The 16,501-nt window shown below is 38.6% G+C and overlaps 1 protein-coding gene across 1 annotated transcript in view; it reads left to right on the top strand.

Annotated features, from left to right (window-relative positions):
* Window positions 1–16,501, top strand: part of lpgat1 (lysophosphatidylglycerol acyltransferase 1) — a 57,604-nt gene that overhangs the window by 10,610 nt on the left and 30,493 nt on the right. The window contains exons 3-4 of the mRNA XM_038291882.1: window positions 13,284–13,402; window positions 16,289–16,384. Of these exons, the coding sequence (XP_038147810.1) occupies window positions 13,284–13,402; window positions 16,289–16,384 (215 nt within the window). The remainder of the gene's footprint in view (window positions 1–13,283; window positions 13,403–16,288; window positions 16,385–16,501) is intronic.

Genomic DNA, 16,501 nt, shown 5'->3' with positions numbered 1-16,501 from the left:
AACAGTTCAGTCTCAGAGACTTGCCGTATGACCCGAACTCCTGTTTTAACATTGCATTTATGTTATTTGTTAAGCAGATATGAGCCTTAATACACTTCTGAAGGGAGGTGATCATATAAGACTAAATGTACACATAAGATCACGTGTGCTTATTTATTTTTTTACAATACAAACACATGGGGTTGAATGTTTGCAGCTCTAACAGATCCCTTGTTTGTGTTGCTTTCAAACTCAAGAAAAGGAAGTCTTGCCAGGCAGGATAGAAAAGCAAATATTAAATTTAGTTGCAGTAAACCGTACTGTTTCTGATATTAAAGAGAAAATCTGTTTACCCTGACCTTATGGACCCAAGCAACGTCTGAACATCACAGATATGATCAACTGTCATTTGCTTAGCTGAGATAATCAAATCACACTTCTTGCTTTAACATATCAGCAGGTTTAGTGAAGTATCAGAGGTAATGTTTCACAACCTAATGTCCGAAACGTTGAAGTTAAATCATGTTATCGTCTTGGCTGTGCTCGCAGAACAGGGGTGCTTTGTAAATAGCAGATAACTTAATCAGTGCTAAATAGGCTCTGTCAACTGCCTGCACTATGCTCTGAATGTTTAATGTCAATCATTAAGCAAGGAGGTGAATGCACTCGAAGCCCCTCAGTGTTTATCACTGGATGGTGCTTCAACTTTAACTTGAAACTCAACCTTGCATCCTGTTTTCCTAATTAGATGCTAAGTGGTGGGAGTAGGAGATCTCACTCTTCCTCTACTGTTACACGTTATGGAGGTAGGGAGCGTACAGTAGCTCTGCTCTCTGTGAGTTGGAAGCAGAATTGGAGGCATTCATTCATGTGTAATGCATCTGAGGCCCAATGAGTTTAAAGGTGCTTGTTTTGACTGAAGGTGGACCTAAGCTTTGCAGCCAGCTACTGGCCTTAACACCACATTGACAAACCCTCTACTAGATCTGAACTGTGTTGTTATATGATATATAAGGTCACGAGCGGCCATCTAACCCTGTAGTTAAAGGTACACTATGCAACCGGTGTTGATTTTCCAGCAAGGCTCCCCCCAGAGGGCGAAAGTAAAAGTGCACTGTCGTAAATATGCTCAGCTGTTCTCCTGGTTTCTCCATCAAGCCAGGCGCGGTTGTTTTGAGCTTAGCAGCGAATGACTAATGCTGCGTTCACACTGGACGTAGCTGGCGCGACAGAAGCAGCGAGTTTACATGCAAAGTCAATGGTTGACGCACGTCAAGGCGCAGCAAAAGGTCCAGCGGCGCGTTTTGAGCACCAGGCGCAGCACGTCTGAGCAGCTGAAGCAGCACATCGGGCGCGTTTAACGCAGGGAGAGAGACACAGCGCTGATGATCACTCCTCTTAAACAGTTTATTGACGCCTAAATTAACTTAAAATGCAGAAATCTGCCGGCAGAATATGCAGTTTGGATTATTTAGATGAAAAACACCTACCAGCTGCCGCGGTGAACCGCTGCTGATGAAGGGATCCATACTGTCGGCGCATCCCTGGTATGTGGGGGTCTGAGCGGCTCCGACAGAAAAAATATTGAAGGCAGGATAATAATCTGAATGAACTGACGGCACTGATTACGTTTTCAGGTGTATTTTCTCACTTAAACACATATTAAAACTACTTTATTCCCACTGATCACAGCAAATATAGCTGCAAGGCAGAGAAAGGTTAGTGAAGCTCCGCCCAACGCGCCTCAGACACACTTTTGCACCGCGCAGCCAGAGCAGCAACTGGTACAAGCAGCAAAAATGAAGCAGCAGACGTGCTTTTGCTGCGTGAACGTAGCATTACTGCACAAAGATCGCCACTTTGCTAGCAACGAGAATGCTTTTAACTGGGGGGTGTAGCAGTTCTCGCCGTAAAGCAAGACTGACTCTCACGAGACTTCTGAGCCTGTGGGTGTGGGTCGGTGCTCCTGCAGTTGCAAGTGCAGTATTTCCCCCACAGACCACCAGGGCGGCCGAGAATACCTTTGTTCAACCTGAAATGACTCATTTAATCATCCATAACGTTATGGAACACATTAATTAACTGAAAAATGTTGCATAGTGTGCCTTTAAAGTAAGAATGATCAGTCCAGGGTTTTCTAGACAAATGCCAAAGCCTACTTTTTTCTGCAGGTTTGTTTTTAATGTGTGTTGGAAAACCTCTTGGGTACGACTTGTACTCTGTATCAGTTTGACCCCTCCGAATGGAGTTAGACGTTTTCAACCCCGTCGGTCAAAATCGAAGCACCGGAGTCTAACCAGGGGATTGCAGATGGAAGATTTGAATGTATTTTGCATGAGTGGGTGGTCTGTCAGACCTGTGAATGGAGATCAAAGCCATCAGTGATGATTGCACACTTGTTTTCCAGTTAGTAGCTGCATGTCCCAGTCTTTGATCATACTGGTAATGATGTTTAAATGGGAAACAGTAACATGGATCTTAATCCTTCTGCATATGTGAATTTAATCAGACCCTCTAATGGGTCTGCAGCCCACTCTGGCTCCTCTTTGGCTCTTTATCTCTGCAGCGTTGTTGCTGGAGCTCAGGTTAATTATTCCTTATTTATTTTAACAAGAAAATCAGCAATTCATCTTATGTTGAGTCATAAAACATTTTTCTCCTTTAGTTATTTGTGTCTTAGAATTGCTTCTTAAAAAATGGGTTTGCATTCAGGTTATATCTTCTGTGGAACAGGATATAAAATGACTGCAAAAAATCTTTATTAGGTTTATTTGACATGTTTTAACAACAAAACCTCAGTGTTTGAAAGGTTTGCTGGTGTGAAAGGATGAGGCAAAAGACATTTTAGTTGTTTTTAGATTAGCTTCAAATCCAGTTAAAAAGTAAAGTGACTGAAAACTCAGAAGGAAAGCTTGCAGACAGCCAATGCTATTTCTGTGATAAAGTTGATGGCTATGCTTAAATCCCAGCCCGGACTGTGGTCATTAGATGCAACATAAGGGGTCAAGCTAAAGCGACCACCGCCTGTCATGGCAAAGGTTTAAAAAAGGACAAAAATTATCTGGAGTTGACATTTTAACCTCTTTTGTGTTTTATTTATTTATTTTTTTAAGCCATTGAGCCATTAGTTGGTATAAAGTCAGCAGCAGCCTCTTTGTGTATTATCTAGAGCGGAGTTTCTTAACCCTGGTCCTCAGGGGCCATTGTCCATGTTTTAGATATGTCTCCACTAAAGCACACCTGATTCGAATGATTTAATTACCTCCTCGTCAGCCATGAAAAGCTGCATTGATCACTTTTTCTTTCAGGTCAGGTTTGTGGAGGCAGGGAAACACCTAAACGTGTAGGATAGTGGTCCCTAAGGACCAGAGTTACCAAACCCAGCTCTACAAAATGTAGACCCTAACCTTAACTTTAAACCTTTTTGCCAACGTTCAGATTCAGCTTGTTACAGAGCATATGGAGGTTGAAACCCCCCAAAAATCTTAAACTGAGCAAGTTTGCTGTTATGCATGCACCCTCTCTGCTATCCTGTGTCATCTCCGGGGCAGTTCGCTCCTTCACCTGTTCAGCCTGCTGTTCGCCAGGCGGTGAAATGACACACTGACGCAGAGAGACACAAAAACCGCCAGGGGGGGCCGAGTGACCGCTGTCTGCTGAAGTTATTAGAAATATTTTCTATGTATTTAAATTTTTCTTAGAAGGTTCATACATTTCTATGCTAGATGCTTGTCGTGTGTCATTTCGAAACACAATGATAAAAAAAAAAACTTTTAGGTCTAATTTCTGTATTTTAAAACTTCCACACTGAAGAGTGTGATGTTTATCGAGTAGCATTTTCATAAGGAGTCTTACCTGCTCAGAAAAAAAGACTGTAGATTTGAGATTGTCTCCAGACAGCTGTGAAGCTCTCCACCTATGCCTATTTTAAATCTGCAAATCTCTGTCTAACTTTGAAATCTTTTCAACTTCTGCTGAATTCAGGACCTCTAATTCGATGGTCAGTATTGTTCAATGAGTGCTAGGTTTACTCGTTTGGATATTTGTCTTAATGTTTTAATACAGTCTGTTTTTTAAGAAAGATGACACTTCAGTCCCTCAGTGTTTGCAGCAATAAGTTGCAGATGTTCTACGAGTCTGATGTGGAGAGCATCAGAGTGAATTACTTAAAAACTGGATAAAGAAGGCCAACTCTGCCCTGCAACCCCTAGAAATGATATGCATAACAGGATACCTTAGAAGCAATTGAAAACCCTTAACAAAGGAGATTCTTCTTGCCCAAAGCTAAAACCCATTTTTAACAACTCTTTGAGTCTCACATAATGAGTTAAGAGATTGTCTAATTTACCTTTGGGATTGAGGAGGGAGTTTAATTTGAACCAAATAATGAAAATCATTGTTACTGGTTAATATCTGACTTATAACTCTGTTTTAAACTTAGTTTCTGTTCCTTTGATTTCTATGGGCCTAATGTTGCCTTGTATTAGAAGTTAAGGTACCACCCAACTCCTAACTTGAAGGAGCAGCAGACTGTGACTGTGTTAACCAGACGCTCAGCATGTTAGACCTAATTAACAGACGGGGTTGGTGGGAACAAATCTTATCTGATGTTTTGGACCCCATGATCTGGAGGCCAGCACACTTCGATGAATGTTTCATGTGGATTGGTCATGAAAGCGTAGTGTAGGCTGATTTGTAAGTCATGTCTTCCAGCATAAGTGAAGGAGTGAAGCACTTTAGAATAATGGCCCCTCAGCTCATGCTCAGTTGAGAGGGCGATCGCATGAATGGGAATTAACATCTCTTTGTTGTGAGATCTTGGTAAGGCGGGGGTTCTGATGTTCAGAAAGAGCGCAGAGCATTTATGAGGTAGAGGAGAGCGTTATGTGGGAAATTTATATTTCACCGTTTTGACTTAATTGATAAAAACAAGCAAAGAGCAAATGGACGGCACCAAATCGTCTAAATGCAAATGAGGAATGGAAAGAAAACTTGAGTGCTGCTCATCAGTCATGTTTGCTTCCTTGACTCTAATTCAAGAGAGGAGATTTAAATGCTGGTGAAAAGTTTTAAATCATCAAGTTCAATTTTATATTAGACAAAGATGACCAAGTAAATACAGGATGCAGTTTGATTCCTTTAATTGAGGATAAAAGGTAATTACTATGTGAAATAGTAATGACCCAGCTAAACATAATAAAATGCCTCTGCCAACCTTAGCAGCAATACCTGTAATCAATTGTCTGCAGTAATGTGTCTTTTGCACCAACCTGAAGCAGTTTGTTTTATTCTACTTATTGGAAGGTTGTCTGAATCAGATTTAACTCCAAGCAACAGCTGCACAATAGCAAATCATCAGCAGCATGGCAGTAACAGTGTATGCAGTTCCAGAGCTGTGCTTGCATGAAACATTTAGTAGATTGTTATTTTTCAGTCATGTTCAGCATAAAGATATTTTGGAATTATTACGTTTTTTTATTTGCAAGGCTGATGAATATCTGTCTGGGCTGAGATGCTAAAACTCACAGTGGATGGTGGAGGCGGTCCAGAACCCCAGTTTGCTGTAATTTAAGGTCATAAACATGTCGTGGTGCAATCTCCCACAGGATCTCCTGTTGAGTAGCAGAACTCATCGTTCGATTAGTTACAGAAAGTTGTACATAGAGAAGCACCGGATGTCTGCTGCGATATTAATTAGCCGGACGGGATACTGGAGGAATGGCAGTTAAAGGACTGTATTTTATATTACATTTTGAAATGTAGTATGCCTTACGTGGAATTATCTTTTAGCTGCTAATGTACACTTTGTTAATTAATACGAATGACCTCTATATCTGTGTTCATTTCTTTTTTTAACAATGTTTGTGTCAAGTCTGATTCCTTCATCGGATCGCTATCCAGTATCCTCTGAGCCCAGGTATCGATTGGATAAAAAAAATTGATTATAGGATCTTCAATTAAAAGTGAATATGATTGTTGTACTTACTGTTTGTATCTTTTTTTATTTGCATTAATTCTTAAGTATTATTAGCTCCAAATAAATGCTACCATGATGTTATAAACTCAGAGGGGGAGAAGAAACAGATATTTTCATTAAAAGTAACAAATAGTAGTTGAAAAAAGTTACAAAAATGGGTGTGAATGAATACTTAAAACAGAGCTTATGGTCATCAGTGCTCAGTGATTACATAGGTTTTCTGGTCTTTGCTGTTCTTGACCAAACATGCTGGTGTGTGTTCCTGTTGCCAAAGTTTATCACAGTTTAATGTCACCTTGGCGTGTGTCAGAGTGACCTGGAACAATGTAAACAAATAAAAAGTGTATCGCGTTTAAAAATTGTGCAAGATGTTTTTGGAAGATGCAGTCCTGACATTGCTAACTTTTAGTTTATCTGTACAGTAATGGAACTGTAGATGTTTTGTGCACACAAAGAGCACAGTGTGAGGACAACACAAAACAATATTTTTCATCTCTGATCAGGCTTTAGCATCAATAAGAGGCATTTGAGGTATATTTTAGCCTTCAGTCGGGATATAATGTCTGGTTTATTAAAAAAAAATGTTTTTTTACTTAAACCCATTACTGGTGTTTTAGTCTGATTTTATTAAAAACTCATTCCGCTGTGAGATCAGCAGTCACAGCAGCGCGCTTGTGTGTGCTACTGTGACTTTGCGGGCTACTGGTGCATTGTGGATTGTGCGTGCAACACAACCGCACCAACGCTACATTCCCAGGGAAAAACATGATTGTGGTTTTTTCTTTTCTTTAGATTTTTTTTTTTTTGTGCTTTGCATGTTTGGATTGTTTTGGTTTTTACTTTTCCCCCTTTAACAATCCAAACCGACTGATTGCTGATTGATCAGCAGAGCTGATGCGGTAGAAAAGAAAAGTTCTCACTTCAGGAGGAATTGCTTTAAGCTTGGAGTAGGAAAAAAGTTACATATTGTTTTTGGATCAGTTTGATGATGCAAAATCTCTCCTTTTTTATTTTAGACATGCTATCTAAGACCTTCATAATATGCTGAGCTGCTTTCTCCCCTCTGCAGGAACCCCAACCTGCTATGACTCAGTTTCTTTCTAACTGTACTAACTGGTGCTGCTGGAACCCTGCTGTGTTCAATGAACAATAGAAGCTTTTCTGACTGCTGGTGGCATTTACAAATGTAGAAATCATTTAGCTGAGTCAGTGAGCAGTTATTGTTGACTATTGTCGATGGAAACTGCATGAGGGCTTCTCTTTATGTGAAAGACAAGGAGATTCCAAGACGAGCTGCCAATTGTCCCTTTACAAGAGGAGATGGGTGTAGAGGTCAGTGGCATAGCGTTTAGCTGACCGCTGATGGCGGATTAGACGCCGGGCCTGCAGCGTTGCTGTCATCCTGTCGTGATAACGGTGTCATTTCTCAAAGACAATTTCTCTAATGTATTCCCTCTGACAGATGACCCATCTTTGTGATATCATTTATGCTTCACTCCTGCGGCTGTGGCGTGTAGGAAGGCACGCTGCGAATGAAATGACGTTGACAGTCATGTAATGGGTATTTTTTCTTTTTCACCATACATGTTCCTGGGACTATTTGTTTGACAGGGTGTGAAACAATAGGCTGAAATTTCTCATGCCTAAAATCAAGCTTTTAGCTAGGAATATTTCATTAATTTAATTTAGCCAATTCCAGCATCTGCTGATTGTGAAATTTTCAACATTTGAGCGAAGTTTCCGGAGGAAAATTAGGGTATACCAAAGCTGTGCATCCCAAAAACAGGGGGTACAATTTCTAATGTTTTCAATAAAGGGTTTACAATGTAGAGCCGTACGCATTGCTAGCTAAACACCTACCCAGAAAGTCTCTCCAAATCAAAATAAATGCTTCACATTTGATTGGAAAACAGTCAAAGTGACAAAAACACCCATAAATCTAAAAAAAATATTCCAGAATTAACATTTCCACTAAAACCTGTATCTCCCTGGAGGCTCCATAGACAGAAACATGGATCCTGCTCTGCAAAAGAATCTCTCACATATTGAACATTTGCATTATACAGCTCTGCAACCGGTCAGACCTGCTGTAATTCTTCGGATATCACCTGTACCAGCTGCAGCTCGACTGAACCATCTCACCTCCTCAATCTTATTATGCAAAGCTGTCCAAGTGTGTTTAATTTGCAATAGCAGCTTCTGAAGTTTCCCAGCGGAGTTGGTGTCGTTACCACCTCAGCTCACCTCGATGTTGCCTCCTTTGTTGCAGCTCCCATATGTATCCTATCAATACTCTGGGTGGGAGGTCTCAGCTGTTTGCTCTGTATAGACATCTGACTGAGTAGATTAGGGGAACAGAACAAAATGAATGTGGTCCTGTTAGCATGGATGGACTTAGGGCATTGTGAGGATGAATGTATGTATGAAATAAAGCCTGCATCTCAAAAAGAGAACAAAGAAAAGTTCTTTCGGCTTTGAATCTCCTGAAAACGCTAATAAACAAGTACCTAATAACATGACAGATTTCTTTTTAATTGATACAGTAGAAAGGAACACTTGCTCTCAGGTCAGAAAATGTGAAGATGATCTTGAAAGCTAATAGATGCTAAAGCAAGTCTCCAATAAAAACAGACATTCCTTTATTCCACAGTGTGGAAATTCAGAGGAAAAAATCCTGCATATGTGAGACCTTCAGCAGGTCATTTCTAGTGTGGATGTGAATTTGCATGTTTATTCATGAAGAAAGACTCTGCTTGACTTTACGTATCAAAATAGGTGGTACAGGATTAACAAAAAACGGTGTTGTTAGCCAAAGAAATCCAAGACCAAGCCTTGGACTTTTATAACTATGTTGTTTGGACACATACTGTAAGTCTGAAACTGAATTATTTGCGCAGCTAAACAAAGGACCAGTGTGAAATAACCAGGCCCGGTCAATTCATTGCATTTGCAATACAATTGCACTTTCATATTTCAGTGGCAAAACTTCTCCCTCTCCCCCCAGCCCGTTAGGTGGCAGTAATACCCTTTAAGAGGATTTGCTACCACAGAGGAGGGACGAGTGAGTTGCAGCTAGTACACAGATCCATGCTTGATAGTAGAAATAAGGTTGCAGAAAAGTCCTGCAACAATGGACTCTGGACAAGCAAGCTGTCAAGGTCATTAAAACACAGACACCCTGGAGTGAAACATCTGCGCGCCTCTGCTTAGTGCAAAGGAAAATTGTATTTAAGGCGCCATGTTGGTTAAAAACAAGCGCACTTTTTTGGCAAAATCGTTCAGCCCTAGAAATAACCTATCCTTCCTAAATAAATAAATAACATGAAGCATGTTCTCTTTACTCTCTCTTATAACATTGTTTATGGGGTATAAACAATGCATAAGAATGCTAGCAGTCAAACACTTTGAAAAACAACAACCTCTATGCCGGGATGCAGCACCGACCACATCACCACCCTAAATGGCTTGTTTTGATTTCATGAAGAATGTGTAAATAAATGCATGTTTATAACATTTCTTATTGAATATAAAGAATCCTATTTTGGCAGCTAAATTAGATAGCTACAAGTTTGTACTCCTCCTGACCAGTAGGTGGGGCTTTAATGCTCGCTCTCGTTCCAACCTTTACTTGTGCTATTTACCAAGTCTGCCGCCATTATTGGCAAACATTCAACTTGCCTTACAAGAAAGGAAAAACGGCAACCTCTTCATGGTTTCTGAGTCCTTTTGCTTCCTTAAATCAGCACCAAGTCCGTGTTTAATCAGAGATGTGAAACCAAGACGAAGCCATTTCCAGTGAGGTGATCTATTCCCATTGATGCAGAATCCATCTGTGAGAGATTACATTACTGAATCGTTGGACGATGATATAATTTTTATTTTTTTTCAAACTACAAATTAATAATGAAGTGATATGTGGAGTTTCTTCCAAATGTCCATCTGATTCAGGTTATTGAATTGTAATGGCATCTTCTTTTTCGGATGCCTTGCTTTGAACTCATCATATCTGCCATTCTTCGGTATACGAATGTGAACATTGCAAAAATGTCCCTTTTATCACAATTTTGATAATATTTTGATCATTTTACTAAAACTCACAAATTCAATCAAGTTCCTTATTTATTTACAAATGCTTCAAATAGTTCAAATCATAACATCAGTCAGTAGTTTCATTTTCCAGCGACGCTGTTATTTAATCTTATTTTGAAGCAATTACCGTTTGGTATTGTCCGCTCGATAGCTGCTGGCAGGCTTGTTAATGAAAGTAATAGATGTTTGTTAGGTAAAAGGGATGACTCCCTCGTTCTACCGAGAATTTCCCAGCTGATTATTGGAAACCCAGCCGTACAAATCTGTGTCGGAGCAGCTTGTGCGAACAGGCAGTGAATTTCCTCTGTCATTTTGTTTGAACCTTTTGGGAAAACAGAGCCTAGTGATCATAAAATGTGCATACAGATCGTAAATTAGCCAGCTGGACATGATTGTAGGGGCTGTCCGACATACAGGAGGAACTTATGGGAACTTGCCATTTTGTTGAGTTTTACATTCTATTACTTTTATCATGCATCTCCAGGACTGCATTTTAGTCAGCCTTTTCCGGATCATCTTTCTCATACTGTTTTTTTTTTCATTTGTAATTCTTTCCATTTCTGGCAGTTGAATGACGTTGGTTGTAAATAAAAAAGAAATGAGTCATATCTGCATAACCTTTTGTCAGCTCCTGATCCAAATTGCTTTGTGAGAAGGTAAGGCCTCCATGTACCTGTGTGCTGCCTGCTTTAATAGATATGCCTGTTCTTGGCCTGGAGAGCTGCAGTTTGCAGCTATATTTTAGCTCCCTGCTATTTATATATCTTTGACAGTGAACAAAGCTGCAGTTCTGCTCTCTGTTGTAGATTGATGCCCTTATGTTGATTCACCTGGGAGGGGAGCATTTTTCGTTTTCTTGCAAATAAGCGTCACGTCATGCCTTCAAAGATTCACAACCAATGCCCAGGTCTCCCAGTAGATACTTAGGGCTTTCCTGCACAGACAAAAATGTTCATCCTATGAATATTTCGAGCTTGATGGCTGAATGTTTCATCACAAACGAAGTAATATTTCTACAGATTTACCAGCAGCAAACTGGAATGTGAAAGTCATCCTGTGCTCCACACAGTGGTCACAGATGAAAAGTGAGGGTGCTGCCATTTCCTGAATATTTCACTTCTTCTTCCTCATTTCCAACCGCAAACCAGCATGTTGTCATTCTGCATGAATACACATGCCCCTTTGTTAATTGTTCAGCATAGAAGATAGCATAAAGTTGGCATACAATACTTTTGGAACTGAACTGAAATTGGACCAAATTTGTTTTTAAAATAGATTATGTTACAGCAGCCGGGAACCGACTTGGGGTGAAATGAGGTCCTGAGGATATTACATTAAAATTTGGAAATTGTACTCAAGCTTATTTAAAGACTCAAACACCAAAGGAAGGAATAAGCCTTAATATATATATATATATATATATATATATATATATATATATATATATATATATATATATATATATATATATATATATATATATATATATATATATATATATATATATATATATATATATATATATATATGCATATATATATATATATATGCATATATATATATATATATGCATATATATATATATGCATATATATATATATATATGCATATATATATATGCATATATATATATATATATGCATATATATATATGCATATATATATATATATATATATATATATATATATATATATATGCATATATATATATATATATATATATATATATATGCATATATGCATATATATATATATATATATATATATATATATATATATATATATATATATATATATATATATATATATATGCATATATATATACCATATATGCATGATTAAAATTGCTTGCCACCATGTTTTGTTTACTGCCTTAGATACAAGATGATGATAATCAGCTGTATTGTTTTTTTTCTCAATATAATTAAATAAAGCTTAACTTGATCATAATTTTCAAAAAATATTCTCTACAACTTTAGGGATTATTGGTGTCCTGAAAATCTAGTATTTTCTTAAAAAGACAGATCAGCGCTTGATAAGGCCCAGATTATTAAAGCTTGCTGTTCTGGGAGGATATGCATCCTCAAATGTTGCAGGATGAAGCGTCAAGGGCATGTTTATTTTTTTGCCTGTTGAAAAAGTCAGTGGTTTTTACTTTATATTTACCCAGGAAAACTCACGCTTTTTGTCTTGTATTGATAAAAGGCAACACGCCCATTGTTTTTCTTAGACGTGTTTGAACTAAGCTTGACTTGGCATCCTGACAGGTATGAGAACTACCCTGAGGGCTCAAGTAATCGTTTGATCTTATGTTGCAAATTTGTGTTATTGGAAGTCTCCTTATAAAACGCAGAAGGTTTCTGCACCTCCACAATCCATTTCAGCCTTTGTAAAAGAAGGAAATTCATTCAGTATTTTCATCAGCTGATAATGGGCATGAGAAAAAGCAGGACGGGGGGGGGTGCAGAAATTAATTGAACACAGTCTGAAACCCTTGAAAAAAACATGGCTACTGATGATAAACTTGTTACTTAAAGGGTCCAAAGTTGTTTTTAGTTATGGTACAGCTGTTTGATACATCCTTTAAAAACCAACTAAGCCACTGCTGGAGCATTCCTCCTTCTTGCCCCTCTTTGCTGAAAGCATTAATAGCTGGCCTGTATGCTCAATTTGGAGGTGGGCGTTGTTCTTCCATGCTGGAATCACTATTTAAATTGAGGAGAACCCATAGAAATATCTTTATTCTAAGGAATTTAGCGGTTGTCCTTCATTTTCTGTGCTAAACAAATCCAAGTATACAGTGTTTATAAAAGATGTTCTGCCCAGTATCCACATACAGCTGATGGATGGGCGTAATGTTGTGGCAGATTGTTGACTGACAGATTAGCACAGAGAATAAGGCAAGGTGCAAACAAAGGCACACCTTGAGAAAACACTTAGTTGCAATCACGCTGTCAGGATCTTTTAAGATTATGTTTGAAAATATTTACAGTATTAAATGTAGAATATAAAGTCTAAAGACATGAAGTTCAGAAAAGGTCCAAACAAAACGATACTTGAAAAGTAAAGACTTTCATTTTTACTCTGAGATAATCAGGTTTCTTTCATCAAAAGCGCAGTTACTTCAAACATTTCTGTGTCTTAAACTGAAACAGAAATTTTGGTAAAAAAAAAAAAAAGGTTAACATAAATTTTCAAACTTGATGATTGATCAAAATGCGTGTCTCTCTGCTTCCAGTCACAGAATGGGGTGATGACGTGCGGGACATTTCTGAAGAAGAAGCCATGGTCATTGTCAATCATCAGTCCACTGGGGACGTTTGCACTCTCATGATGTGCCTCCAAGACAAGGGCACGGTAAGACGCTGAGGAACGTCATTGTGTCAAGGCTGCAGAGGTGGAACATCAGTATAAATAAAAAAGCAGAGCAGCTTCTTTACACGAGTTTGAAAGCTGTATTCCAACTCGTCATAATTCATGTTATCTGACTTCCTTTTGCATTCGATTCTGGGTCATAAAGGCTTGAAACTCATCCGATGGCGTTTCTGGCTTCTGCAAAGTAGACGGAGGCCAAGTTTCCAAAACAGATTATTCTTAAATGAATAAAATTACTGTAAGTCTAGCTTCCCATAATGCAAACAGAGACCTTAAGTTATTATTTTGCTGTTGAAGATGACTTGATCTACTGTAGTTTCGTCTACTGAGTTATGTGATACAAGGTTGATTATTCCCCGCGAGGCTGCAAGTCAGTGTTTTTCTAGTTATGAAGTAAGATTGGTGGTCGTAGGAAAGGCTTTTTGTCAGACTAGTTTTTCAGAAAGAAGATGCTAAAACCACAAACTGAATTCCCTATATATTGATGTTTGTTTGACTTAAAGTTGTATTTATTATTAATTTAATTACGTTTTTCCCCAAAAATGTAAAACTTCATTGTCTTAGTTTCTGATATACAGTAAAAAAAGAAGGTATAATGTGTGTGTGAATTTTAGTTTTACGTTGTTCAAGTTAACAGATATCCAATTTTAGAACGTTTTAGTTTAGTATACATTTCAGAATGCAAGATTTTAGCACGACGCTTCAGATTTGCTGGATAACATTGAAATTTCTAAACCAACAAAGTTTAGTTCAGTCTAATTACAACTCACTAATGCTGTGGTTGCCATGTTTTCTCTCAAAATATAAATTGGCATATAAACGAAGCATCAACAAATGCATGGAAGGAATTTAAAAGATTATCAACATGTTAATTTATTTTCATGTTACAGTTGTAAACAACCAATTAAAACCTCAAAATCAGTTTTTCATAAAAAATTAAACCAGCCGACTTTTTTTAAATGAAGGCTTATCCCATATTATGCAGACTTCACTTTATAAATATTTTGTAACGGTGATATGTGTCCTAATATCTGTGTATGAGAGTCTATCCTTGCCTTTCTCCACCTCTTAGCCTTTTATGATGTCATAAGGGGCTAATAAGCTGTCCAGAGCGGTCTGTAGTAGCCCACTGGAGATTTTTTGTAAAGGCTGTCTGCCTAATATGAGAAGGATTGTCCTGCACAAACGTTAAAATCATGCTCCAGGGCCTCGTCGTTAATCATTTTTTATTTTCAAATGGTGAATAATATCGAATGTATAAATGTCCTCTTATAAAAATGTGGCTTTTCATAGTGTGTTGTACCCATACATGCTTATTACTGAAAAGTTAAAGGAATAGTACACCCAAAACATGATTAGCCTTCATTTTCTACTCACCCCCATGCTGAACAACACCCTGGAGTACTTTTTTGATATCTCAAATGCATCTGGAGATCTGGGAGGCTTCTTGCTGTCTGCTGACATTCAAATAATGGAGGTCTATGGTGCCCGAGACAGAAAGGTCCATAAAAGTCCACAAAAACGTGTCAATATTCCTCCATACTGCTCGTCCAATGTATTCCAAGTGTCCTGAGTGGGTAGCATCCAGAATTTACTCGAAACGAAGTCATTTAGAATGTTTTTAGAGCATAAACAGTAGTGTATAGGATTTCCTGAAAGCGCGCGCCAGCGCGTTCAGGAAGCTACGGAAGCCGGCAGACCAAACCAGATTAAAGTGCGCATTCAGCGTCTGCTCTGCCAATAATGCAAGCGTAGAAGAAGAAATGTGCTGTTTACCTGTGCAAAGAAAGAAACAACGAAAGAAAAATGTCTGAGGACTTCAGTGTTGAGGAAGAGCATGAGTTCTTTGCCGAGCTGAATGCGCTGGTTTGGTCTGCCGGCTTCCGTAGGCTCGTGAACGCGCTGGCGCGGGCTTTCAGGAAATACTATACACTACTGTTTATGCTCTAAAAACATTCTAAATGACTTCGTTTCGAGTAAATTCTGGATGCTACCCACTCAGGACACTTGGAATACATTGGACGAGCAGTATGGAGGAATATTGACACGTTTTTTGTGGACTTTTATGGACCTTTCTGTCTCGGGCACAATAGACCTCCATTATTTGAATGTCAGCAGACAGCAAGAAGCCTCCCAGATCTCCAGATGCATTTGAGATATCAAAAAAGTACTCCAGAGTGTTGTTCAGCATGGGGGTGAGTAGAAAATGAGGCCTAATCATGTTTTGGGTGTACTATTCCTTTAAGTGGAAGAAAGAAAGCCATCTTATATTGACTCAGTCATTTAAGCAGACAATGCCCTGACAAAATATTGAGTACATTTATAGTATAGTACAAGTACTATATAGAGATTTGTCACATATCAAATCTGCTAAGAAATATGTATAACATTTTTTGAGAGATTAAGCTTTTTGTTAAACTATCTGTAAGCTGGTATCTATGCAATTAACAAAAATAGACATACATAATATTTTATTCTGGATCTATATACGCGTTTTCTTTTATAAATCCCTGAATTAAACTTATATTGTCTGCCATTTTCATTTGTTGACAATGTGTGTGTAAATTTGATGGCATGCTCCAGCAGTTACTTCTGCATTGTGGTCGTTCATGATTTTGCTTCAGCTCATGCTGGTAAGCCACTGGAAGTGCAGAGTCACTTTGCGTAGACATGAGCGTGATGCATCTCAACCGCTGCATCCCCGGCCCACTTTATCCTCTTAGAGAGGAAAGGCCAGTAAGCCGCTGCTGCGTTTGTCTGGGTCATGCGGGCGGAAGTGATCAGAGGGGGCGATATCAGTTTGTTCTACTTTTGAGCAGAAGAAAAATAAGTGGTTGTAACAACTGAATTTCTGCTCCTTTTTTTCAGGTGGTGCGAAAAATGATGTGGTTAATGGACCATGTGTTTAAATACACCAATTTTGGTCTAGTGTCCCTGATTCATGGGGACTTCTTCATCAGACAGGTAAGGGCCAAAGTTCAACATTATCTTTGTTTTGGTTTTTTACATTTTAAAGAACTCTTCTGTAACCTTCAACATTGATCAAACCTCCAATGTCTTTGAGACAACCAGCCTACTTTC

The sequence above is a fragment of the Cyprinodon tularosa genome, unplaced genomic scaffold (genome assembly GCF_016077235.1).
Source record: "Cyprinodon tularosa strain WSP-4 unplaced genomic scaffold, ASM1607723v1 ctg303, whole genome shotgun sequence".
Lineage (NCBI taxonomy): Eukaryota > Metazoa > Chordata > Actinopteri > Cyprinodontiformes > Cyprinodontidae > Cyprinodon > Cyprinodon tularosa.
This window is presented reverse-complemented; position numbering and strand designations above follow the sequence as displayed.